Here is a 27,907-nt window from a genome sequence, read left to right on the forward strand (position 1 = left end):
TTATCTCTGAGGACTTCAGTCATATCTATAGCACAATATTTTTCCAACAGAACAATATCTGCCAGAGGGTTGCTGTATGTGTGCATGAGTGGGTGTGTACAGAATTACACTATAAGTCAACTAAGCCAACAAAATTCACCATGTGGATACAGCTATTCTAAGAGAAGTTTTGCCTAGTCTGCATCATTCAGAGAGGTGGCATAATTACACTGTCAGAAAAAATTGTGAAGGATTTTATTTACTGTAGATAAGACTTGACTTAGGTAGCCAATTTCAACACTGTTGACCTTTAAAAGAAGTAACTATTTCACTGCTCAGAGTACACAAGAAAGAAGAGTGTGTGKGGGGGAAAACACATTCTAATTTTTTTTTCATAATTTTCTTCAAAGTAGCATCAAGGGAGATGCTACCTATTGCCCCAGTACCCCAGTCAAAAAAAGGAATAAAAAATCCCAGAGGAATCTGACACAGACAGGCAGACATTTAGTTCCAGAAGTCAGCTTGGACATGAAGGACTCCAAAAGGACCAGCCAAACAATGAGACCAGTAAAACATATCTTTTTTTTTTTTTAAATAATAGTTCTAGAGTCTAGATAACATGCAGTGATAATTCTGGACATCTGCACTGTGCAGCAGCTTGTTTKGGTAAGGTATCTCAGTAACCAGCAGCTGCCACAGCAGCAGCAGCAACTTCAATTTTCAGCGTTAACTCAAATGTGAGATCTTAAACATACATACAGTTGAAACGGAAGTATTAACACCTTGCTCTCTTATAATGCTTTCTTACCTAAATAATTCATAGTGCATTAAAGTCATCTTTCTATTGTATGAACTCTGAGGAAAACCAAGACACAGAGCAATTAGTTCAGTGAGACCTTGGTCAAACTACTTAGAAGAAAATCTGAAAAATGAGCCTGGGCTCTCTCTTTTCCAGTCTCGTTATCACATTTGTTGATAATATACAATATGCAAATATGATAATGAAAATCTATTTGTACATTATATATACAGAAGCTACTGCCAGGAAACATGCATCCTGCAATGTCATTTTGCATACATACAGGAGTGCTTATTAAGTATAAATGGCCAAAACTATACAAAATGGAGAAGATATTCTTTAGAAATAAGTAATTTATAATGTGATATTTAACTTCAGTGTACACAGTAAGCCTAGCAAACCATTTCAAGCAATGTTCAGAAGYGTGGAGATGCATCAAACATTACCTTCTCGTGGTTTTCTATAAGGATTTCGACCACAATGTTCTGAAACTTCAGGTCCATGATGGCTGCTACAGTTTCTTCCTGTGGCCTCATCAAGGTTGGTCCAAATACTACTCCTAAATTTGCTACAGTCATTAGATTCTTCTTGGCATGCTTTGAAACACTTTTTGAAAAGAATTGAAGGAAAAAACAGGAAATAGGTTATGAAAAATTTCCATTACTGCTGGAAACTTCAATCTACTTTACAAATGAAAACATTACATTTCCTTAATCCAAGTTTTAGAAGTTTGTTTTGTGCAAAGTTTCCTCAAATAAAGTCATACTGAACTCTGGAAAACAGAAAAGCCATTCTTCCACTGGCAATTTAAAAACAAAAGCAGTCTCTTACTGAACTTAAGTATATACAATGCACTTAGCCTTGGACCARGGCAAGTGTGAAACCAACCTAAATTTGCTAACAGATCTCCACTATTCGCTTTGCCAGAGTTTGCAAAAAGAAAGTATAATGTTCCCTTTCTCACTTCAATTAAACCTCAACTCCTGGCAGGATTGCTAAAGTAAACACTTATATGGCTTCATTAATGGATTAGATTTCTGTTTTCCCCTCCAAAATACACACAGCATGAGTCAAACGTCTTGTCTGCTTTTGCACGTTTGGTTCTTGGTATTGTGTACGACAGCATCATGATGGGCTTCAGCTCCAGCTACACTTAACTAGACTCTTCATAATTAAAAAAAAAAAAAAAAAAAAAAAGAGAGAGAGAGAGAAAAGGTAGGACAAGAGTTCTGACAAAATATAAAGCAGGTTAGGATACTTACTTTGCTAAATGTTTCACCAGAATGTCCAGCATCTCTTTGTTCTTTTCTGGAAGTTTATGGACCAAAAAGTGAACAGCATTAACTCGAGACTCAGGACTCCCACTTTCTACAGGACACAGAAACAAATAACTATCTCAAAAAAAAAATCCACAAAAACACAAAGTTTCTCCCACCCCTGCACAGGAACATACTGCACACACTCTGCTGCAACACTTACGTATCTCCAAACATAGCAAAATTGAACATATGTGCTTTGTTTTTGCAAGTAATCTTGTTCTAGAACTATTTGCTTATTTACTTCTTTTGTGAACTTATCTTTCAATCCACCTGCAAAAGGATGCCTTTGTCTGTTCATCCATATTTGAAAATTGACAGATGTAGTAGTTATTCTGCTGCATCAAACTCATCTGCTTATAAACATACTGCAAGGTGACAAAGATGTTATTCTTGTAACTCTCTTTGTGAAAAGCCAGAGTGAAACTGCACTTCTTCACATTACATAATTGATTGTCCTCATCACTAGAATTCAGTTTTGCTAGTAATAACAACAGCACATCTAGGCAACTCTGCATCAGAAACTGAATAAGGTAACACAGTAGGTTAAAATGCTCAGAAAATCTAATGATCTCTGAAGATACAGAACAATAATCATAGGAAAGATAAACAACTAAGGGAGATTACCAAGATAAAGCTCCTGAGTAACAAATACATCCCTCTCTAGTACAGTACAGAAGTAAAAATAAGCAAGGAGCTTTTTATTTTGCACGTGTGCATGTATGCACACACACATTTGTTGAATAATTTTGGTCACTGTAGGCTTCTGTAGTACACATTAAAAAAAGCATTTGTGAAAATKTTCATATTTTTCAAAGTGCTATTAAGTAAAAGAATTATATCTGAGTAGTAGCTTACAATAAAAGGAATGGAAGTATTTCTCTTCTATATAATAATATGCAGTACTTGGGTACATAAATAGAAAAATTAAGAACCTATTCTGAATGCAAGTTTGATACCAAGACAACTCATCAGATCACTTTTTATTTTAAGTTAACTTTGATTAAGTATATTTTATATAAAGACCTTCACCGTATAGTGTTACAGATTTCATTTTACTGTATTTTATTAATTCTTTTGCAGAGAATACCCCTGTACCAATTGCAAGAAAAGGTCATGAAAATGCAAAATGTTTAGCTTCTAATCAGCTGATCAAAATTCATATAGCTGCAAAAACTAAGCCTTTTTTAAAGCAAGAGTTCTTTACATATATGTGAAATCAGAAACTCTCATTAAAGGATGGTTAAGCAAATTAATCACAAAATGTTGTCAAGACTTACACAGTTGCAATCTAAAGTTGCACATTTAAAACAAGACAATTGGAAAGTTTTTTTTTTTTTTAGGGGGGTTAAGAGTTGCAGAGAAAAGGATACTCATTCTCTGTGGTTTTTTTATTTTTTTTTTTTTAATAGTCAACATAGGAAACACTGAAATTTTGTTTTTAAATTCACACTAATCACAGTCTAGCCTGCAATGTTATTAAATTTCCCTCCCCCACTACACAGAATCAGCACCTCTACAAAAATGTTTGCTACTTAATAATGTACTAAAATAAGCAGCTTCACTTTAATTCTCTTAAAAAGAAGACTATAAAATAGAGAAGGGAAAATACAGTGAGAAACTGCTGATAAAATTTCATAGGTCAAGAAATTACTTTAAAACTTTCCAATATAAATGGGCAGACTCAGTATCTAGGCAAATATCTGGAAGTCTGCTCAAGTAGTTGGCCTCCAAGATGTGTTGGGGCAATGAATTTCATGGGCTAGTTTTCATTTTGAATTAAGGACCATAATCAAGCACATTCTGCACTTCTGTAAAGTCATTACAACAAACTAAAGAAGATAAAAGCAATTGTCTCAAAGTTTATTTTAATTTTACTTCTCACAGTTTGCCAGAACTGCTACAGGCTGGAAAGCAAATCAGCTAAATATCTGTTTGATACTTTGCCAGAAATTTTCTTATACTGTTTTCCTCCATCTTCTTCCAACAAATTCCATGCACATTAGATACTGTACAGCTGAATTACAACTGCTGTTCTCTCTTCTCTATATCTGTATATTAACTGCCATAGTGTAATTTGGCCTGTACTTACTTTCCTTCTACTAATATATGAGGAAAAGTCAAGCTAGCCTCAATACAGACCTAACAAGGTCCTGAAAAAAAGAGTCAGGCAATAGTGCTTTAAGGATTCAAATGAGACTGAATTAGAATCATAGAATCAGTAAGGTTGGAAGGGACCTCTGGAGATCATCTACTCCAACCTCCCTGCTCAGCGGGGTCACCCACAACRTRTTAGACAGAGTTGCATCCAGGTGGGTCTTGAATATCTCCAGAGAAGGAGACTCCATTTGTTTATTTTCTTTTACTGAGCTTCACACTCTTTATTAATGGAGGAAAAAAAAAATCACAATCCCATTATAGGATGTTTATCTTTATACAATTAAATATGAAAGAACATTCTGAATGTCTAGCCAAAAACTTTTACACAGAAATATCACATCATGCTAAGTCTGCCAAAAACTTGTCTGTTTAAATTTCCACATTTTTAAAGATTTTATCATTTCTTATACCTATGTTTTACTGGGTTGAACAATTTTTTCTTAAACTGCATTTGCAGTGTGCTCCTCAGACACAACAGTACTATCAGGAAAGATTTCTATTTGAACTATAACTCAAATATTTACTGGCAGGAACGATGAATTCTCCATGCAACTCATACGTCATTAAGGGCTCTGGAAGGCTTCTGTAAAACAAGGATGACATAAGTAAATTCATCTGTATTCATTTCTATATGTATTTATTCTAAGTAGGAAAGTTAYTATTATTTTTTTTAAAACATTCAGTAGTGTGATCTTTGCACTGGAGGAAACTGTTTTCAGGGTGCCCTTGGATTTCAGTGATTTCCAGTGCAAAGGGAAAATCTGTTATCAAAAGGAAAAGCTGAKGAAAGTAAGACTAAATATATCCATTCACATTCCATGAGCTGAACCAATGTCTCCAATCCAGAACAAGCACCTTTCCTAATCACAATACTGAGACATTTCACAGATGAAAATTGTATACCTATACTATGTAATTCATTGTTCGTACGTGTTTTCAAAATGCTAAGAGTCACAAGCCAATGAACTGTGGAAAAATAAAAAGGCCTAAGATAGTTAAGTTTGCGCTACAGCAACCATCAAACTTCTACATCTCAAATGCAAATGAAATCAAAAACTTTAGTCATAAATGAAATACATACTGAATAATGGATATCAGAATTAAAATATTATCATTAAAAATCTTCATTTATTAAGATGACTTTATAAATGCTTATGAAATATTGTAATAAACACTCAGATAGGAAATACTTTACTATGTACACATCTTTTTTCACTCTTTCTTAAGAGTTAAAAATTTCCCTAAGAGAGACCTTATACCTGGAAGATCTCTCTTCAGCATTCCTTGGCAGTGGTTACACTAATAATTCCTTTAACAAAAACAGAAGATTAACAATACGGCATTTGTGTTAAAACCAGAAGAGAGCCGCAAAAAATCTATATTCTTAGGCAATTAGTAAAGTATTTTGATTAGGAATTGTACAAGTTATTTGAACACAGAACGCATCCAAGATTCTTAACACTCAAATATTATTACTGTTTCAACTAGAGTATCAGAGCGAGGGCCAGAAGGACAAGGTGAAAATACKAACAATTTCATAATCTTTCCCCCATCACTCCACCATATTGAAATATAGGGCAAAAAATCTCTTGTAATAACCTAACCTGAATCTAAGTAACAACTCTCAGCAAGTTTGCTAACATTTCAGTTTTCTGAATCCGTAGTGAAAATTCTTACATACCTAATACAAAAATGTTTTGGAGTTTATCTCATATTAACATGAATATTAGTTTTGCTGAATTATTTTACTTTGCTTTCCCTAAGACAAATAATAAACATGCTATTTGCACAAAAAAGCACTTCTGTTCCAAAATAGAGGAAAAGTAAGTAATGTAACCTAACACATAACATAGGAGAATTAGACTATGAAATTCATAGTTGTGGGGAGAGAAAAGGAGAGAGACTTACCGCAGATATTGCTTCATAGCACTAGTAATTGTCTTCACTTCCCAATCTACAGAGTTTTCCAAATCAACTTCATTGCAGGTTTTAGGATCTAGTAAATAATCAGAAGGGGGTGAGAGGAGAATGAAAAAAGGGAATTCTAAATCAGTTCCAAATACAGAACTTTTTAATAAGCAAAGTCCAAATTATCACAGAATGTTTGTCCAGGCTAGAAGCTCAGTTATAGTGATTTTCAAAAAAAAATAAACCAAACCAAAACAAAAAAAATAACAAACAAAGAAAAAAGAAAAGAAAAATATCTCCATGAAATGAATAAGGACCCATTAGGACACATTCCCTTCTTACTATTAAAATACTAACAGGACTTAATATCCAAACCTCCTTATAAATTTTACGTATTCTGTTTTTAAAAAGTAACTTAATGTTGTTTTTCTTTTTAAAGACAGGTTAAAAAATCATCTTCATGCAAAACATTCTATACAGCAACTGTATACTTCCTTTCCTTTAAAAAATGACCTTTCCTTAAAAAAGACAATTTTCAGGGAAGAGCTGATCACAGAAAAAGGTAGATACAGATCACAAACAATATAGGAAAAAGAAACATCCACTAAATGCAACTTTTTCTGTTCTTATTTCATTATATAAAATAGAGGTACCTTAAAAAATCTTTTCTAATCCTTTCTGTAGTTTGTTTATGAACAGTTATTTCAGTCTGCTGATGAAGAATAGCCAATTGCTATAAATTGCAATATGACTTTCTTCACTGTGTGAAGTTTTGCTTCAAGAGTAGAAAAGAGACTGTTCTCTATAAGAAAGTTTGCTCTACAAGATCGCTTCGTTTTTTCCTTTTACTTGACTAGTTTTAGTCAAGAGGAAAACAGTATTTGTTTTCCTGACTTTGTCAATTAAAAAAAAAAAATCCCCCCATTTTTTATCAGGTTAGCTGAYAGGCAACTATCAACAGGATGAAGGAAAGTGAACTGTCATGTCTGAATGATCAATATGGTGAAAGATTTTTTGACAGAACACAGAAAGTACCATGGCACACTGACACTTCTTGCAATGAAGAAAAGGCTTAACAACTCAAAACAGGAAGCAATGGCTTCAAAGCCAGTCAAAAAGATCACACATATGTTGCCAAATTAGCCCAATGTATCTTGTGACTTAAAGCACCTGAGTTTATATCATTACCAGTATTACCACACATTTCTGTCAGTTGCTACAGTAAACTACAGCAAGGCTAACCAACACAGATTACATCTTGACCAGTTCATACAATTCAGAACTCTTATTTTGCTTGTCAGACAAATGACAGATACATTCAAAAAATCAAATTAAGCACTCTGATTAAAGGTACAGTCCTTTCACTGRCACTAAATAATTCTGTTCTAAAGGCTATGCCAACCAATTATTTCTGTAACTAAATATTCTCCCTCATTATATCAATTATTTAAATCTCATTTTAAAAAACAAGTCAGATAACATTTTCTACTGAAATCCTACTAGCCAACCGTCACCCAAACTCCTCAAGATTGTCTAAGAAAAACATTTATTTTCCTCCCCTTTATAGCATGCTAACTTCTGAGTTCACATTCTCTTTTTTGAGCAGAAAGCCTTGGTATTGAATTCATGAAATAAAACCTGCCACTCATGAGAAACCAAAGACATCTATGAAGATTTTGTTATTAAACCACTGTGTAATATTCAGGGTTTTCAAATAACCTCTTCATCTTTTACAGTCAAAGGATTCACTTGGTTATATGAAAATCATTGGAGATGAACTTGGAGAAGAATAAAACAAAACATCTGAACTGCAAACTAGCCTACTCAAAATATATATACACAAACACACACCCACCAAATATAAAACTGCAGAGTTATATTTGACTTTACTCCCTCCACTTCAAACATTCCAGGCCATTATGTGAACTGGAACTTCAACTGTGATTTCTAAATTGATTCTATTAGTTCTCATRCTATTTGCTCATGTAGCAGCCACTGTGCATTGAGTGGCAACTTTACGCCTATAAAAATAACCATGCACATTTACAGAACAGCTTTTGACAGATCAGCTCTAAATTTTATGCAAATGTTTCTGACAATAAGGCAGCCAGGGTTTATAAAAAAAACAGCCCAGTTCACTAAACTAGGTTAGAAGTAGAATATCTCTTTTTGTTTTCACATATAATATGCTACTGTAGAAGTGTAAGTATACTGTCTTTTACTTTATATAAAATAACAAGGAATTCAGTGTAATAGCTTTGAAAGCTGCTAGTTTTAGAAAGGTAGAAGTTCTCAGAGTTTGCTGCTACAAAATGTTAACACCTGACACTTTTCACACCAGGAAGTATCAGAAGTCAAATTTGAACTCAAAAGTAGAAGTTTCAAGCCCTCAGCAGTCACTTCATCATGAAGAGACTGTATGAAAGCTGACCTGTCTCAGGCAGTTTGTATGAAATGAATCACCCCAGGTTTATTATGCAGATCATAGATGAAATAGGAAGCAGTTCCTGATGCCTTTCAAGAATTGAGCCTCCTGATGGCTGGCAATGCACCTGAATTGCTTATGACAGAGATTCCCAGAATACTTGAAGTTGTAACTCTGTATCCCTGTTTACAATGAGATATCACAAATTAATTTAACATTACATTTCAAGTGAAAATGAGCGTTTCATTTACCAAAAGCCTTTGTCACTCAAATTTAAACAAGATGATGCCAAAAACCAGACCACTGTAGCACAATGCTGGTTACAAACAACTTCAAGGACTTAGTTAATTGCAAAATTAACTTTGTATTTCTTTTCTAAGCTGAAATGGATATTTAATTGTTGAATCTCACTTTACATAATACTCAGTCTCACAAAGTTTTTAAATTAAAGATGAAAATCTGTACACTCAGAGTATGAGAAAAGTTGGCCCATATTTTGGTATTCTGATGCTCTTATGACTCTACTTTCCCTGATTCTATACAAACTTTTCTGAAAGAGAGTCAAAATATGCATGCTRTTAGTGACTCTGTTACCATTTAGAAGTCTTTTTTGTACTTTGGACCATTAAGACTGTGGACCTCATGGTTAATGATGGGTAGCTTAAAATACTTTGAAACCTTATTAAACATTTTACAATACAGAAAGTTAATACGAGTTCCTTATGATTCTGAAAAGAGCTTTCATATAAAAGGATATCTAATGGTATACCCAGAGACAAAGGATTAAAGATTAATCTGTCATTTTAAATTCTCTGTATCACTATATATCAAAAAGAAACCCTCTTTATTCTTCTCTGAGGATAGGCAGATAAAGAGCATAGATAGGATCACTTTCAACAAATTATCTTGAAAAAGAGCACCTGCTTGCACCGTTTTCTGTTCAGTATTTTGTCTTATCTTGATACCACTGTATTCTTCCTGCTTCAAATGAGTATACGAATCTTGGAAATGAGAAAAAAATGTTTCTAATTTTAAAAAATAACTAAAAGCAGATGCTGGAATCCCCAATAAACGCTTCCAGCTGCTACTGAACCACTGGCAACCTAAGTCTGTTTAATTTGGATACCACTAATGGCAAAGAGGAAAATTTGCCTGCCAGACCTGCACGCCCAAGCTAAGCCAGTAAGTACAAAATTGAAAAACATCTTATGATATCAAATACGTTCTATCAAGACCTTACGATTAATGACAAGTCATTTTTCCCATGGTTAATAGATAAAAAAGTTACTGTTTATTGAGGCTAATTCCAACACAGATAAACAACCATAAGAACTGGTTGCATGTTAATCATAAGAATTTGGTATATGTCAATTGTTTTCATTAATCCTGGTTTGTATTTCCAAAAGGTGTCTCTTTCCACAATAGTTTAAAAGATACAGGCAGGTTTGCATGTACTAATGGAAACTCCAGGGTGCTGTTAATATTGATTAAAGTAAGATATAATAAATTAAAATTTAGCAAGGTCATTATGAAAGATTGATATGACATATAGGCCCTCAAGCCTGATGTCTTATCATTGCTGGAGAGACAGCCTGTTTAAAAGAAAAAAATGAAAGAAAAAAAAAAGTCTTACAGGTGGCACTGAACTGACAGCAACATATAATATAAAAGCGCTTTGTCATTCACATAATGTCTGGGGTAATGAAATGAATTCACTTTCTGGCTTCCTCCAGTTTGCAGTGCCAAAGAACACTGTGTTATCAGCACAGATGGAGCATGCATGGTTCTGGAGAAGAGCCTGGTGCAAACTGCAAACAAGCTTCTTTGCATACCAATGAATCTCTGAGAATCAGACCTTTGCTGTCAAGTGACAGGTTTGGAAGCTCTAAAAAAAATGAACTAATCCCACTGGTCTTGTCTGACTGCATGTACTGTCAGTGCTCAGGACAAGAAATTYGAAAACACAGCACATCTTGCAGTCATGGCTACTACTTTGGTGAGAGATGTAGGGCAGAGAAGGGATTTCATCCAGGTGCTTTTTTATTTTTTTCCCTCCCCCTGGGGCCATCAGAGCGGCAAGAAAACTACAGTGCCTGGGATTACTTGCATTAAATTTCTGGAAAGAAAAGGGGGGAAATGAGAATAATGCTATATATTAAAAAAAAAAATCTGAAAAGCTATACATTGCTAACTACATGTAAGACAGTCTAAGATATTATCCAAAAATAAGAGTTATACTTCTAGGTTTATCAAAATAAATCCTTTCACCTCACTCTCTCCTGCTTTGGCACAGGCGTAATTATTATAAATACATAGATCACATTCCTCCTCCTCCTAAGCCAAACAACTCTTCCTCAATAGGTTTATACTAAAAGTCTTATTTTGCATTCTGATCAACTAAAGGCACACACAGACAATCATCTGTACATCTTACACAAGGSAGAAGAAAGATGGAAATTTCAAAACAATGAAGCAATAGGCTTCAAACTTTCTTAAATCTGCTTATTTGGAATCTTCTGATGAGACTCTTAAACTCAAGTTGTTTTAATCCCACTTACACTAACCTTACACAAAATCCATGATTTCTTCCTACATGTTCCTTAGTTATTCTCTTAGTTTACTCCCACCAACTTGCTGACTCTGCTCAACAGGGAACCTTACTGTGGTATGGGGATTATTTGCATGGAGTAAGGCAATTTATATTTGGCCTATATAAAGAACAAATACAGGCAGATGCTTTTAATACTAAATATTAACAGTAAAACAGACATGACTTAAAATATGGAAAGAAATTATAAAATAGAGGCATACCCATCAACAAATTCAGAAGTCTCTGGACCTTTGAACTCACCCCCACAACTCTGTACAGTCCTTGGTCATTTATCCCTATTATGCAAAAGAAGAAAGAAAAACAGCAAATCAACCAAAGCAAGTAAAATACACAGTAAAATTGGCATTAAAACCTTTTATTGAGCAACAGATTCTCCCAAAGGTGGACAGACTATATAGTATTTCTGCAACGTGAGAACAACACTATAAATCCAATATTGTACGAATCCTTTTGTTCTTCTATGCATTCAAAATAAGTTCATATTATGTTTTGAAAAAGGTTTCATATATCTCAATTCTACTTCAGATACAGGGAGTAGAAGCAGACAGGGACAAATCTTTGCTAGAAAAATCATTGGTTATTTTCAAATTTTTATAAGACATTTTGGACACATCAGTACTCACATTCAATAAGGCAAGACTTGAACCAACAAATGCTAAATTAAGATTTCTTTCATAAATCAAATTTTGCTTTTCCAGATACATGGCTGAAGAAAAAAGTTTGCATAAAATAAAGAAAATTTCGAGCCTATTCTCAGCCTTCAAACCAATGCTTTTTCAAGTTTGTAAAAACTTTTCATTTGAGATACAGGGCTTTATTCCAAACCACATACTAGTCCACATGCCAGCTATGTCCAGAKGCAGTACCACAGGTTACAGAGATCAGTGTTTTTTGCTTGGGATGAATGGAGGAGCCACAACCAGTAAAGTATTTGCAGTCCACTGCTGTCATTCCTCATAGACACTGAAATTCTTTCCTTTCTCATTTGTTGTTGCTCATCCATCATTTAAATCCACTGTATTTCTTACTGAGGTCTACTGACTACTCCATCATTATGCCATTTCTCCATGCCCTTCCTTCCTTTCAACCACATTCACTTCTCTAAGCCATTTCCTCTCCTACTCCCCCCTCCCCCCCAAAATGCAGTTTTATCCCAAAAAAAAAAAAAAAAAAAAAAAAAAAAAAAGAAAAAAAAAAAAAAAAAAAAGGAGGGAGGCAAGGGGCAGGGAAGAAAGAATGCAAAATAAGGTATGTCTTTTTGTCCATTGCTTTCTTTTTAGAGTCTGTATGTCACGGAAATATTATAGTCCTGATGCTGACATATATTTGGGAGGTCATATATTAAGCGCAAACATCACCATAGTCTACCTTTTTATTTACATCAGTCTGGAAGAAAAGAAATGCCACAGAACACCTGTGTTTCTACTCCAAGGAAATCTTTTCAAAACAAAGACTATGTGGTATTTTTATTAAAACTAAGGAAGACTTGTGAAGCATTTTGGGTTTCAATACCAAACTGTTCCAACCCAGAAAAGGGAAATTAAAAACAGTAATATGATAAAAAAATATTCTTGAATAAATATTAGATGAAGTACTTACAAATTATTAGCCTTCTAATGAATTATTGCCAGACACAACGGACCATCACACAGAGTAGTAACTCTCAATATGGTAGAGAGAACTTTACATTTTCTAGGTCCTCCTTCTACCTAGTCTTGCTACATCTCTTCCTTCTTCTCTCTGCTCCTTATCTTCCTCAGATTGATTACAGCCTCCTCATCCATCCCAAATTTCAGAGAACCTGCTGAACACATCACCACTAGTGCACTAYGCTTAACCTTCTGCCTCAATGGGGAGCTGAGGTGCTACAGCAGCTTTTCTCAGCTCCATGTGGGCAAAACTGGCTCTTCTGTTTCTCCAGGATGCAGGCACCGCTGTCATAATGCTGAGTCTTAAGCTAGCTGTCATACTCAGAGCTGGCTCAAATTAATAGAATAAGCCAGACCTTCAGTATTTTATCGTGTTCATCAAAAAGCACAACTCTGGAGTATGCTCACAGTTCAGCTGTGTGCAAAAGAACGAACCATAAAAAGTTACATAGCCACAAGACTGTTCTTATCAGAATATGAAGTTATCAACCTAGTCAAATTAGGCTTCCAGTGACCCCAACAACAACAGTGTGATGACATGCCATACAACGCTTAAAGATGGCCAACACTAAAGAAAATAAACATAGTCCTTGATCTACTCCAAATCAGGAAGCACTAGGAATCTGGACTGATAGTGGCAATTATTTTTTACTGGAAATTTCTTATAGGTTTCCAGGAAAATTCTGGTACAAACAGCAAGCTTTTCAATGCTTTGCCAAAACGCATCAGGTTTTTTTATGTAATGTTCACCACTACTTTTAGTACTACTGAACAAGATTTCTGCATCATATGCAATAAACTAAAAAGCTGAAAAAACACTGTTACAGTCAAATATCTGTCAGACTGATAAAGCTTTGCACTTAGTGAACACAATTGACAAGATGACTCATTTTCAAGGAGTAGCTTACCATTGACTAAAATGTTGACAGGTTTAGGCACTGGGACAGCTCGTTCAACAAGTCACTATTAACAACTTTGAGCAGGAAAACCCTGCAGTGCAATTTTCTTCATACATACATGATGTTAAGTTGTTTGGCTCTCCAATACCAGAATCCAACATAGGCATATAATTTGTGAAATATACTTAAAATTTTAAGATATTGTAACTAAAACAATAGTTTACACTACTATAGGTAAGATACGTCTGCTGGCAAGTTCACCTGGTTGTTAGTATTATACATGTGGCAACACAGGATATTAATAGACCTGCAGATGTAACTTTTGATATCAAATTCCATAATACAGGAGCAGTCACACATGTCAGTCTCAATTCAAGGTAATACCAGATTGCTTCTGTGAAAAAATTATCTGCTTTCTCCTTATCATCTTACTTCTTATTGACAAAAAAAACTGAACAACAGCTCAATGCTGCCATCTGTCTCTTCAGCTCAGATTAGCAGCTACAGTAATTCTAAAATAAAGGCAAATGCTACTCACACAAATGCTAAGCTACCACATGCTTACAGAATGTACAACCAACTGCTTGTGCACAAAAACACACCTAAAGTCTTTACTATTGGAGCAAACAGGTTTTTTACACTTCTATAAACTTTTATCCTTGCTGTATTATTCCAAAACTTTTATCCCTGCTGTATTATTCCAAGTGAAGAAGTGTAAATATAATGGAACAACCAAAACAGAATCCCAAAATGTGCTCTCCAATATGAAATATGGGTGCAAGTCCAACCAGAACTGTGCTCCTTATGCAAGAGGCAGGCTCAATGTAATGTTGCCCTGATGCCTCAGCATCTCCCATCAGGCAAATCATAGTCAATAGTCTTATACGACAATGCAAAAGAACACTGAATTAGAAGCCAATATATGCTTTAACCAAGACACTGTCTTTGATTCTTCTATTCATTCAGAGCAAATAGTTTCCTTCTTAGTTTTATAAAAATGAACATAACTGAGAAAAATTATCCAGTCATTGACAAGTTTATGTTCAATATCTCTGTTATGCTCTTCTCTCTCTGAATACCAGACTTTTTCTGCTATGACATGACAAGACTATTCTCAGCTTCCACCCACACTAGACTGTCCTCTCTTTCCTCCCACGCCAACCTCACACCCATTATGATTACAAGAGATAAAAACATGGCACACAAGCACAAACTCTGAAGAGGCATCTGTCCTGTTTTCTTCTGCTGAGCACAACTTTGCTGTTATCATTAAAGTAAAATAATCAAGTAAAAATTGCTTTACGAGCAAGTAAAGATAAAAACTCTGCAGGCCTAAAAGGCAGGCTTTCCTCAGCATACAACTCTTTAGTAAAAGTCTCTTGAAAYAAACAATTATATGTTCTCCTGCGCTTCACTTTGTTTAGCTCAGCACACATCAGCAGAAAGTCCTGCAGTGTAACAGAGGACAAAAACTGATCCTTTAGGATTGCTTCAGTTAGTCTTAGGCACAATGTCAGTGTCTTGTTTGATAGGTCTTTTTTATTTTTAATGCAGTTAATGTTATATTGAGAATCACTAAACAGAATATCACCAACAACTGCTTGGAAAGCTATTGCTGAATCAAGTTCTGTTGAGCCAGAGCTAGACGAGATTGCTGAATTCYTAAAGCTAACAGCTCACCAAAACCTGTTCCTGAAACCCTCAGAAAAGAATTATTCACTGAGTACTAAAATACTAAATTTTATTAAGTATTTTCTAGAACAGAATTAAAAAACAAAAGCCATTTTCATTGCTAGCAATTATCGCAAAGCATTCTACTGACTGCAAGTTCTACAAACAAAGGATACTGAACATCTCCAAAGAAAGGAAACCCTGCAGTTAACCTTGGTAACCTTGATTCTCTTGCAAGTTTGCTTAAAGGTAGATCCCACTACAGGGATACATGCTTGCCATCCTTGCAAGTTTGCCATCTGTTTTGACATCGCACGCATACTTTATGTCTTCCTACATGCTGCTAAATCAGGACATAAAAGATGAACTGGACTTTATCCACCCTCTACTTTTCCCCAAACCATTTTATGCAGAGAGTCTTCATTCTTTTTTTCCATAGTTTTGTTGTTCTACTTTCTTTGCAGGCTATTAAAAATAGGCAAAAAAGACTACGTGAAAAAATCTCTCTGCACACACCTATTGATAATGGATCAAATTAATAGAGGATTCCATACTCCTTACAGTAAGCGTGATTCTTAAAGTAACCAATCATCTCACCGCAGATTGAAACTAGCCCTTCATTACGTGATTACACACTACTTTCTCAAGATCTACCTCATCTAGTCCACAGAGAAGATCCACTCAACATTTTAGGCAAGGCTTGTAGTGTAGGCAAGCCACCTGTAGGATGTCAGCTTTTTTTGCAGCATTTTCCAACCAAAATGTTCAGATTATAGATGTTTGTAACTGAAATACTGAAGCTATGAGAGAGGAGAACCTTATTAGGCAAACATTCAGAAGAGAATGAGCATGAGAACACCAGATAGAATATGGCCTAATCTAGAAAAACATCTTTAATGTATTAAAAAAAAAAAAAAAGTGAAAAACAATTTCAGATACATCTTTGTGTTTACAAGCTAAATTCTGAAGACCACAAAGGTTTCTTGATCTCATTAATTATAGTGTACAGCAAGCGTATAGATGGAAGACACAGCTTAACAAGCAAGACTCTGCATTAACAGCAAATGTGGCCAACCTTTATTCCATCTAGCCATTAAGCTGGATCATGAGACAAAGAAAAATGGTAATATTCTGCCCTGTGCAATGCTAAGTCATGAGCAACAACTCTTAGACAACCATAAACCTCCCCTTCAGCAGTAAGAAGGTCAACAATTCAGGAGAAAGCCAAAAATTCACACCAAAAAATTTCAATGACTCTTTTGCATACTTAGAAATACACAGTAACAAATAATCCATTTTCATCTCCTCTTTTTCAAAAGAATGGGCAGAATCCCCACGTAATACCATACATTGAGCCTCTGAGAGTGACTGGTCACCTCACATTTGAGCATGCCTGTCCAAGGACCACACGGGAGCCACACCAAAAGCTGGTCTTACCCAATGTGCAGTTGCACACAGTCTACGATACACAACACATCAGTTATGTCAGTATTTTTTCTTATTCTCTTGCCTATTTAGGTCCTGTCCTTTTTTGTCTTCAGTGGCAAGACAGAACAGCTTCATTCAACAGCAATGAATGGAATACTAAAATTAATTACAGTCTCTCCAAAAGCAAAGCTAAGGTACAGGCATTGCCTACAAGACCTAGGGCAGTACTGCGCGCATACCAGCTTCCTTTGTTAAGAGAGGTACTATTACTCCCTTCTCAGCACTTCTTGAAAACACTTGGAGCCGTACATGAAAGGCTGGGACTGAAGGAAGCTTCTGCACTGTTCACTTTAATCTCTACAGTGTAAAGTCTTTCCAATAGATCTACAGGAGACTAGATCACACAGGCCCTCTTTCAAGAGGGGATCAGCTGCTCCACATACCCTCCACAAATAGAAGCATTTGGTTGGGTTGATAATTACCTCGTGTTTCAACAGCACTGATGCACTTCTTGATGATGGTGAACCCTACCTTATCCAACTGTGCACCTACAGGAAGAAAACAGTTTGGAAAGTTTTAAAACGTCGTTATAAATATGTCTTTTACTGAAAAATAAGGCTAGACACTTAACCATATAGCTGGTACTTCTCAGGCAAAACTGAGTAAATAGTCTGGAAGGTTAACACACTTCATCACATCTTCTAGAGAAATTCCTCTTTTCTCCCTCTCTACCTTACCTAGTACAAGTAAAGGCCCAATATAGCGATAGTGGTTTCACTGAATCTGCTCACAGCAGTAGTCTTTAAAGAATAGCATCTCTAATTAGATATGTATGTTGGCAGATGCAAAATGGAGTTTAACAATATTTACTGCAACAATGACAACATCTGAGAGAGTTCATCCAATGTGACAAAGAAATACTTACGATGGAAAAAAAACATAATCAGCAACAGCAGGGCTTTTACGGAGTCCTACCCAGAGCCAAAGGAATTCCCACATGGAAGATGCAGGGCACATATGTATATCATTTCACAGCAGTTAATGATGTGACCACATAAAAGCAGATGCATTAACAGGACAGCAGCTGCAGTCCAGCATTCCTTTGTTGTTCCTATCTTATTCTTTTTCTTCGCATCAAAACTTCATTTAAAGCTTATGTTGCAAAATTGCCCTTCCCCTAACCATCTGGCTTTTCTTTTTTTTTTTTTCTCTCTTCTCCTGGGGACCTGGTCTGACACTACTGAACTAAAAATCTGTGGGAAAACTTCTATTAATACAGAATCAAGCTTTATTCATCAATAAAAAGATTGCATGAACTCCCTGACAATTCAAGGAGAATACCTGTTTTTGCTCATATACTTTAAACAAGGTTAGCCCTCTTCTGTTAGCAAAGAAAGCCATCTCTTCTTCTTCCTTATTATGGTTTAGAGTTCAAATACATGCATTCAGTATTTTTACTGACCTTTATGTTCAGATATGTGGGTTGCTTTTAAACCTATTGTTATGCATTCTAACAGATGTATACATAATCTGGATTGAGAAATTGTGATGCACTTAAAAACAAACCCTGGTTTTGAGCCACTTCAAGCATGAAGTAAGTTGACAAAAAGAATAGGATTATGTTTGTCTAGCTTACGTCCAGTCCTACAGTTCTTGCGTATGTGCTGAATTGTGTTATTGCGAAATCTGTTAACCACAAAATTCACAAAGTATATTCAGAACTCTAGATTATGCTGGATTCGTAGAAATATTTCCACCTTTGCATTTCTCAACTGTAAAACGTTACAATAATTATCTTTAATACTTCTTTAAATACTTACTTCCTTCCTGTTTTGCATTTGCTCTATTCGAATTGATGAACAACTAACAGAAAAAGAATAAAAAGATTTAAATTTTTCTTAAGCATTTTATGAAATCAGAAGCAAGACACTTCTTTTCTTAATGCCAAATAGGCAGGACTACAGCTGCTTATAACTAGAACATATTGCCTCTCAGGAACTGTAACAGCCCAAAGAAAACCCCCGCCCCCCCTCAAAAGAGGTCTGGGGGGAAGGTACCTAATGCAGTACTTTATTACAAAAGTACCCTATTATAACCTTCATAAGGAGCAAAGATGAACAACTTCAAAATGTAGGGATTAGTGAACACAGATAAGCATCTATTTTTTTATTTCTGTAACAGGAAACCAAAAACATATTTTTTTAATATGGAATGAAATTCTTCAAAAATTCTCAGTAAATATAGTTCCTCCGGGAGCAAAACAACCCTAGCTATAGCTTCTAAAATCAGTTGTGATTTAAGTGCTTCATGATCTTATGTTGTTCTGCTGGCTAATTTCCAATAGCTCACTGAAATCACTGTGAACTGCTTTAATGCATCATGGGAGTTATGTCACTGTTTGGCAGTCCTAGAAGTTTTAACCCAACTGAGGAGTCCAGCCCAAGCCAGCCAATACACACCTCTGCAGATTAAAAACACTTTTGTGACAAGATGTCACGAGAACCTACAGTTAAAATCCCCCAACTGTTGTGAATGAGAAATATTTTTGTCACTAACTGGAAAATCACACTATTTTTGGTCTGCAGGACTAATATAATATTTACAGTGGTAGGAATAACCCACTGTTGTGTTCTAATTCTGCAGTTCCAACTCACTTCTTGATATAAAACACAAATGAAGCAAACTCAATCACAGCCTAAACCCCAATGAACCAGATTTTATAATCTAGTTTTAAGGAAATAATACTACATAACTAACTCATGAAAGTCACTGGAATGCAGTATATCAGCATAGGGCTAAGAGAACATATCTATATTACATGTATCATAGAGTACCCATATCATCATTGTGGCGGTAAACATTTATTCAATCTACACTTGTCATTATAATGAAAAATACCTCATATCAGCATTAACAAAAAAATCTATCCTGAGTTTTATTCCAATTTTATTATTTGTTAAATCCACTGTTTTGGGAACTACATAAACCCAGTTATTAAAGTATAAGTGCGATTTGGAAGAGGGTGGGAGAAATGTCGCCATTACACTATTAATGAACATAAAAAAAAAAAAAATCACAGCTTACAGCTTCCTTTCCATCCAAGGCTTCCATCCACAGTTTCCTGTCTTCCTCAGAAAAGGCCTGCATAGTCACAGGAATACCAGGCCTACAAGAATACCAACCACACAGAGCAACTGCATTTATAAGTGACAAAAACATTGTCTTGTCAAATTCTATTTCCAAATTATTTTATGTATAGTCTTTAGCTTTCAAGTAGTGGCAAAAAATGATTACAGTTTTTCAGTAAATATTTTATATTAAAAAAAATAAGTCTTAATGCAGTACCTCACTATGAAAGTCCCCTATTACAACTTTCTTAACGAGAAAGGATGGGCAACTGCAGGGTGTAGGGATTAGTGAATAGAGATTAGCATAAATCTACTTTTGTATTTGTGTAATAGGAAATGAAAAAAAAAAGAGTAATTCTGTGGTTCAGCATAGTATACAAAGCAAGGAAAGTTAAAAGCAAACAGGTTATTCGGGTAATTAGTTTCCTGCCAATTAAAAATAAATCATTCTATCCAGCCTGCCAATACTTTTAACAAACATKTAAATCTCATTAAAGACAGATTTAATATGAGACAGATATGGAGGGTAGAGAGAATGTTGTGCTTTAATTCTCTCAGTTTCTATCTTCAAGCAGCAAACTAGTTGTGAGGAAAAAATCTTATCTAAAAGCAAGAGCATAGAGAAAACCAGTGCAAATCCCTTGTCCGCTTCCAAACTGTAACAGAATACACATTATGTTCATATTTTTACAGAGACATTTTTAGTTCATTCTCACCTCTCCCTAAATTTTATCTAGCCATTCAATTTAATGGTAGCATAGAACTTCACAGATACAAATCTCTTTTGCTCAAAACCTCTTTTCAGATGACATGGGAAGACAAGGCATAATAGACATAATCTATGAGTCAATCTTCAAATGAAAGTTCCTAGCTTCAGAGCTTAGAAAAGTGACACAGTCTTTCTCAGTCCAAACTAAACTGGACTAAACCAAACACAGTGTTGGGAAATGGCACTAATCAAGCAGGTAGTTCCTTTTTGATTAAAATGAGATTACTAAACCATGAAAATGTAATACTCTAATACTCTCAATGATAGACATTTAGCTCTTACAGGGGGTGGGGAAAGCCTTGCCTGTGAACTTCCCTTAATTTCTGCAACTAAAAACCTTTATGACTCAACATGCTTGAATACTGCTATTAACAAAAACAGTAAGGAAAGCAACTTCTGAAGACCTACAAGTTTTTTTAGTACAAATTGGTCAGTTAGTAGTGCTGAGCTGCAACCATCATGACTATACAAACATAATCACTCTGAAGAGAAAAATATCCTACATAATTAGCTGAATTAATAAAAATACCCCACACATTGGTATGGCTTTTTCTCATTTGATTCTTTACAGTAGTTAAAACTAAAACTAAACAAGTCACTTTTGTGACTTTTTTTGGTAAAATCGTAAAACTCAAAGTATCAAAGATTATCTCCTGAAAGCATTAGGTCATACTCAGTCTAGGCTATAGAAGACATTATTTATCACTCATCAAATTAAAGTTAAAAGATACAAAGCCCTCCTCCCTTCTTCTTCTTATTGTTAAAATAAAATCTAAATAGTATTTCAAAATTATAATGCTCTATAGAAAGCCTTTTTCTTACTAAAAAAGATCTTTTCTGTCTCTAAGATTTATTTTTTTTCTACATTTACTTCCAGTTAACATGACAGAATACTAGAAACAGAAAGAAATAGCATGTATTTTCCCGAGATTGAGCCAAGCTGTTGGCATCCTCAGAGCTTACAGTCATAAACATCAGGATTTAAAGGAAGTGGAACAATCATCTCAATTTTCTTTTTAACATAAAAATCTGTAAAAAGTTAACTAACAGATCCAAACTGTGCTCAAGTCACTGACAGGATTCAGTGTTTACTATTGAAAAGCCCTTTCTAAAGTTCTACAATTGTCCTTCCTTCTAACACATTGCAACATACAAAMCCCCACGCTTTGACCTAAGACTATACATATGATCTTTATCACAGACAAAGTAGAGCTGTGTATCTTCAGAAAACTAGTAATCATGGTGTGGGGGGGGAGGGGACACAGTAGCATTGGTCACATCATATTTAAAGCAAACTGCACTATGAATTTGATTAAAAACAAACAAAAAATAAAAGATGACAAATTAGAATGTCATTAGTTGGTAGGGGTCAGGACGAAACATCATTGTTAAAAACTAACAGCTGAAAATGGGTGAATTCAAAAGCTCAGAAACATTTTGCCAACTTAACAAGAAAAAAAACAGTTCTCTATATGATTAGGCAGTATATTGTTGCCAGATGACAGAAACAGATACTGGGATGACAATGAAAGAAGCAGTAAAAATCAAAGCAGCATTTTTAAAAATCACTCCTTATTTTTCAGTTACAACTTCTCAGAGCTTCGGATTTCTCAAAAATTTTAAACTATACTCAGTTGTAGAGAAAGCTAGAAATAAAAGACAAAAAATTCTTTGGGCCCTGCATGGTATTATAAATTCCTTTCTTGTTCATTGATTTCTTACCAGTAACGACAGAAATTCCAAGTTTGTCACTAAATTAAATTGACTACTGGGAACATTACTGAAAAATGCTCATTGACACAAATCCCCTCCCCAGCATATTCTATCATGTATCAATGTAATGCATCAAAAGTTAGTTTCATTTGACCATCATGTATATAATGAGGAGCGCTAGTAAACAAAACATGAGCATTTCAGAACGTAAAATGGTAAAATATCATTCTAGGTGGTATTTAAAATAGATACACTCCTCTCCTGTGCAGATATAATCTACTGACCAGAAGAACATGGACTGATCACAGCCGTATTTAATTGTAGTGCCCTATAAAGCTGGATTCACTCTCCTTTATAATGAAGGAAGACTACAATGCAGGTAAGTGTTATTTTTTATCATATTTTAGCAAAATAAGTAGGAATTTCTATCTTTAGAAATGAAGTAACAGAACAGCAGTGTTTCAAATAGCAGAGGAAGCGGTAGCAATATTCAAGATGAATTAGACTATTACAACAGCCACAAAAAGCTTCAAAATCCCAATGATCTTATTTTCAAATGTGAGGATGCACCATGAATCCTCAGAAACATGACATCTTGGAAAAATATTCATAATATGATATGGTCATGACTGAATGAATTATCCACTGTGACTGTAGTCTTCCACTACATCTATAGGTACTTCATGTCAAAGAAAGACACATTTCCTCACTATGGTAACAGTCATTCATAATATTATCTCTAAAACCACAATATCTAAAAACTCTACTATGTATTTCTTTTATGCTTTTCTTCTCTGTGACACTTCAGTCAATGTGTACATTTCAGTGCAGATCCTCACTGCTTCTGCTACACATAAGTGATGTAAAACCCAGTGAGCCATGACTGTGTTTGGCTACTCCTCAGGTGACTACTTCACATTGGCAGACTTAAAGACACTATGGAAAAGCCCCACCCTGTGCCACCCTCCCAAGCCCCTAAAAAGGGGTAACAAAGCCCAACAAACTAAACACACACACAGCAACAAAGCTCTAGCAATACTTATTCAGGGTCCTTTCTAGTGCATTTCACCAGTTTACCTGTCTGAAGCTTCTATGTCAAAACAGAATCGCCTGTCTATAGTGTCTATATTTCTTTTGGTACAGTATGTAAGGATGAAGAGTTCCTCATCACCCTGCAAAAAGAAAAGTTTTTATGTTTGAAACACTAATTGAAAGCTTCAGTAAAACAGTAATATAAACTGAGTAAGATAACTCTACATTAAAATAATGGCAAAAGCTACGCTAAAAACTGACACAGGTAATAGAATTCACTCATAGTTGCATGAGCAGTATCAGTCCGAATTAATTGTGCATTTTAATTAGTTTTGGTCTTATGCAACATCTCCAGACACAGGTTTTCACTAAAGGGGAAATTACACTGTGGGTTTCAAAATGGGAGATCATCTAATACAGAAGAAATGACTTCACAATAGTGTTTCAGAATGCCAAACATGTACATAGATACCATATTACCTAAAATGGCTTATTACAATTAGAGTAAATTAGGAGACAAAATTCATAAAAGTATGGAAATGATTAATTCCTTAATCACGCCACTAATTTTCAGTACGGCATGTTCTCTAAAGCTTTTAAAAGACTTTTCCAAATTCAATATATTTGCAAATTAAATACATACATACATACACATGCAGCCCTCAAAATGATGAAAGCCATCTCCCTTCTACTTCCACTAATGGGATATAATACCCAGACAAAATCGCAACAATGTAATGTTCTAACCAAATTTGAAGATAGGACAAGGTGCTGCCTTTACAAGAATATTGTCTCAAGCATAATTTCCAGCTTTGGATATCTTTTTTTCCTTGCAACAAAATGCATTTCATCCATATTAATGCATCCACCAGAGCTCCATCTTTGAAGGTGCCAAATGCCCACAACTCCCAATTATTTCAACTGGAATTAAAAATCCCAATTATTTCAACTGGAATTAAAAGCATTCAATGACCAGAGTGTTAAATCTTGACTATTTAGATGGCATTGAAGATATCAGAAATTATATTCAGTTTTCAGTTTAAATTATATTCCCCTTAAAATCCTCTTTTCCAGTACCTCTTATAGCACTTACATCTACCAGTCTTGGAACAAAAATCTGACTAGCGAGGATAAGAAAGAAACTTCTAAATTTGTCATRTTTTCTTGATTTATACTTTAACAAGTTAAACACCTCATGGATAAATTAGATTCTAAATGGTGAAAAAGTGTATGTTGGCTACCAGATGTCCTCTGGTCTTCTCAAAGAAAGCAACTGAAAAGTCTGCAGAATTCTTTTCTGTTAACCTGTTCCATCACTTTAATTTAACATCCTTAGATGGCAGACTGAACTGCACGAACAAAGAAGAAAGGGGTATATAATAGGAAGAAATCTGATGTATCTTATCTGATACATCCTCTCGTTTAGATGCATGGCATGCATAAGAGCAGAATATAAAAATATACTTACAACTTTCCCTCCTGACCTGTGTTCAAATGGGATCATCGTGAATTTCTTTGTCTCTTTCCTATACGTGCAATAATGCTTCACCCAACTAGAGCCAAAGGGAGCAGGCCCTATAAAAAAATGGAAGTATTAACTAACATGTATTATTGCCATTTTGTGCATTTCCTTCACTTACTTTCCAAAATGACACTTTGAGTCTCATTTAATTCCCAAAATTCCTAAGAATGCAATATTTGAAATAAAGATATAATTTACGAACATTATACAAAGTAAAATGGTAACCTTTGTCTAATTATTCTAAAAACTGATATAAGCAATGTTTCACATTCATGCTTAAAATCAAATGGAAAGAGCTCTGTGTTACAGAGCATCTGGGAACCCTTCATGAGTGGCTTAAACTGACAGAGATTTCACTGCTCCTATGAGGAATGGTCTCACTGCTCCACTTGCTTTAGTTGCTCTCCATTTCAGGTAAACCTGACTCCTCTTTGAATCATTTCAGCTGATTTTAAAGTTCAGATGATTGCACGTGCAAGAACAGTGAACTGAGCTCACTGAAAAATTTCTTATTGCCACTGCTAGTTCTTTCAAAACTTATTTCTGAAAAGTGCAACAATAGTTGATCCCATCAAAAACATTCACGAGACGTTTTACAGAACTCCTTACCTACACAGCACAAGTCAATTGTACAATAATCAAGCATCATAAAGTAAAATCTATCATCAGAATAAGCAAATAAACCTTTGATAAGGGCATACATTTAAGAAACATGATTTATGTAAAATGGTTGTTATAAATAACAAAAGAAGTTGAGTCTACAGTCATTTTTTGAGAAGTAAGAGCTCTGTATCTTATTTGGCCTTTCTAATATAATGAGAAGGATTTGTAATTGTTTGCAGTATTGATGTGATACAATTTGTGTGACATACATCTTCACAGCAAGATTTTTGACACTGTCTACAGCCTCGTTTATCTGACCCTATAATCTTAAGCAAGTAATGAAAGCACATCACTGAATTAAGGAAATGACACACTAAACTAACCCAATTTTTAGAGACTAGTTTGACAACTAGTGTTGCTGTTTGACAACAAGCATTTGACAACTCTAGGGGAGGTCATTAGGAYATTATTAAAAGTAATATTAAATACATCCTTCAATTAAATAATACTTTCTTGAATTTATTTACTTTTGCTTAGAGCTGTCACACTTTTAGTACCATACTCTTTTTACAAACTAAGGTAATGCTGCCCTTAGACAGTTCAAATATTTGTTCAGACAACTGTTTAACAAACTGTACRTTCCTTGCATCTTCATGCTACCTGTAGAAATATGACTTCCCTGCATGCACACTATGGACACCACCAGAATACAAAAATGCATCTTACTTTTTTCCTGTACATAAAGATATCCTTCCATTGTGAAGTGATTTACTCTTTTATGTTCCTGAGGATTCCTTCTGATCTTGTTCATGAGTTCCTCTACCTCTGACCTTGTTCCTTCAAAACGATTTCTGGTCTAAAAAAAGATGGCAAAGCCTGTTAGCAGAGGGTGTGGAAGAGAAGCTGACCCTTCCTGGCAGATAGGCGTTATTATAAAGAATTATTTATGAAATGAGAACATGGTTAGGATCATTTTAGGATGGCCAGMACAAAATTTCCATACATCTTTGGTCTTCAAGTTTTCTAATGTTCTTCAAAATTAAAGTGTATTTTAGAAATTAGCTACTCTAACTGTGAAAAGCATATAAAGAGGGTCAGAGTAGATTTCTAAAACAATGTGTTGGCCTGTCCAGAAAGAAGAAAGAAAATAGTTAATTCAAAAATGAGTTTGGATTTGAATATTCCAGCTTCCTAAGAAAAATATTACTATAGATGTTCTTATAGACCTTGTCTTAATTTGTGAGATTCTTATTGTTCATCAGAAAAGCAAAGATTTTCTATTTTTATTAAGAAAAATGTCATCAACATGACATGAAAAAGGTCATCAACAATTTATGCACGTTGAGACTTCATACGCCAAATATTTTGGTTACACAAATGCAGAAGTGTGTGTGTATATATACATATATATATATATATATATATATAAATAAATAAAAGTGTGGTGTGCATTTAAAGAAAAAAGAAGCATCAAAGTCCAGTTGATTATTATTCCTGGATGCCACTCAGTCCTTGAAGTTTGTAAGCAGCAGTAGTAGCAAGAGAAATATTTATTAGAATATTAGTAAGAACAATCAGAAAGTATCTGTCTATATGCTATACAATGGGACTAAAATAAAAAATAGATTACAAGAACCATTCACACCTCAAATAAGAAACTCTCTGGTTTGAAAAACACTGGCAGTTAGCCAACAAGCTAATAAAAAAAATGTTAATGGCTATTTTTTCCCACATATCTTCTTACCCAAACTGCACAAACTGAAAAGATATATTAAAATTCCAGGTTGGTAGTTCCCCTAGTTAGTACAAGTATTTTGAGGAAAGTATGTACTTCTAATTGCATGCTTGTACATCTTAACACTTTCTAAAAGCATCTTAATTTTTCTGAAAATGGACCAGCTTCTGCAAATGGTGCCTCAGTTCAATTTTTTCAGGAAAAGCATGCAGTTGCGTACACAGACAAATATATCATGAACATAAACACGTATCCATTCTTGTACACAGACAGCTAACAGTATGTGCCTGGCTAGCCATCTGTACATGCAAATTCCAGATTTATGCTTGGAAGGAGTTTATTCATGAGCACAAACACAATCCAAGCAAGCTGGTCAGAGTAGCCCATTCCCATATGTTTTAGACAGGAAAGCTGATGATATTCTTCGCCTTCTTAACCTCAGGCAAAACAACTGCTCTCAACCCTCCCACATCAATCTTCTCAATCTCAGGTCGCATCTGCTTCCAAATTTAGGAGTTAGATCTCCTACATAAACTGATTTCCAAGGCTGCAAACTATTT

The 27,907-nt window shown here is 34.9% G+C and overlaps 1 protein-coding gene across 2 annotated transcripts in view; it reads right to left on the reverse strand.

Annotated features, from left to right (window-relative positions):
• Positions 1-27,907, reverse strand: part of ARHGAP10 (Rho GTPase activating protein 10) — a 148,698-nt gene that overhangs the window by 54,592 nt on the left and 66,199 nt on the right. Inside the window, exons 8-18 of one of the 2 annotated variants that reach the window (XM_085313179.1) lie at positions 26,339-26,468; positions 24,956-25,062; positions 23,533-23,627; positions 19,930-20,011; positions 18,666-18,708; positions 17,328-17,393; positions 11,399-11,473; positions 6,163-6,250; positions 4,779-4,837; positions 2,041-2,086; positions 1,225-1,384 (exon numbers count right to left, since the gene is read on the reverse strand). In XM_085313179.1, coding sequence (XP_085169305.1) covers positions 1,225-1,384; positions 2,041-2,086; positions 4,779-4,837; positions 6,163-6,250; positions 11,399-11,473; positions 17,328-17,393; positions 18,666-18,708; positions 19,930-20,011; positions 23,533-23,627; positions 24,956-25,062; positions 26,339-26,468 — 951 coding nt within the window. Of the gene's footprint in view, positions 1-1,224; positions 1,385-2,040; positions 2,147-4,778; positions 4,838-6,162; positions 6,251-11,398; positions 11,474-17,327; positions 17,394-18,665; positions 18,709-19,929; positions 20,012-23,532; positions 23,628-24,955; positions 25,063-26,338; positions 26,469-27,907 lie in introns of both variants that reach the window. The other variant, XM_085313178.1, reaches the window with a different exon arrangement.

Source organism: Rhea americana, unplaced genomic scaffold (genome assembly GCF_003343005.1).
Source record: "Rhea americana isolate MKP2758 unplaced genomic scaffold, rheAme1 scaffold_38, whole genome shotgun sequence".
Taxonomy (NCBI): Eukaryota; Metazoa; Chordata; class Aves; order Rheiformes; family Rheidae; genus Rhea; species Rhea americana.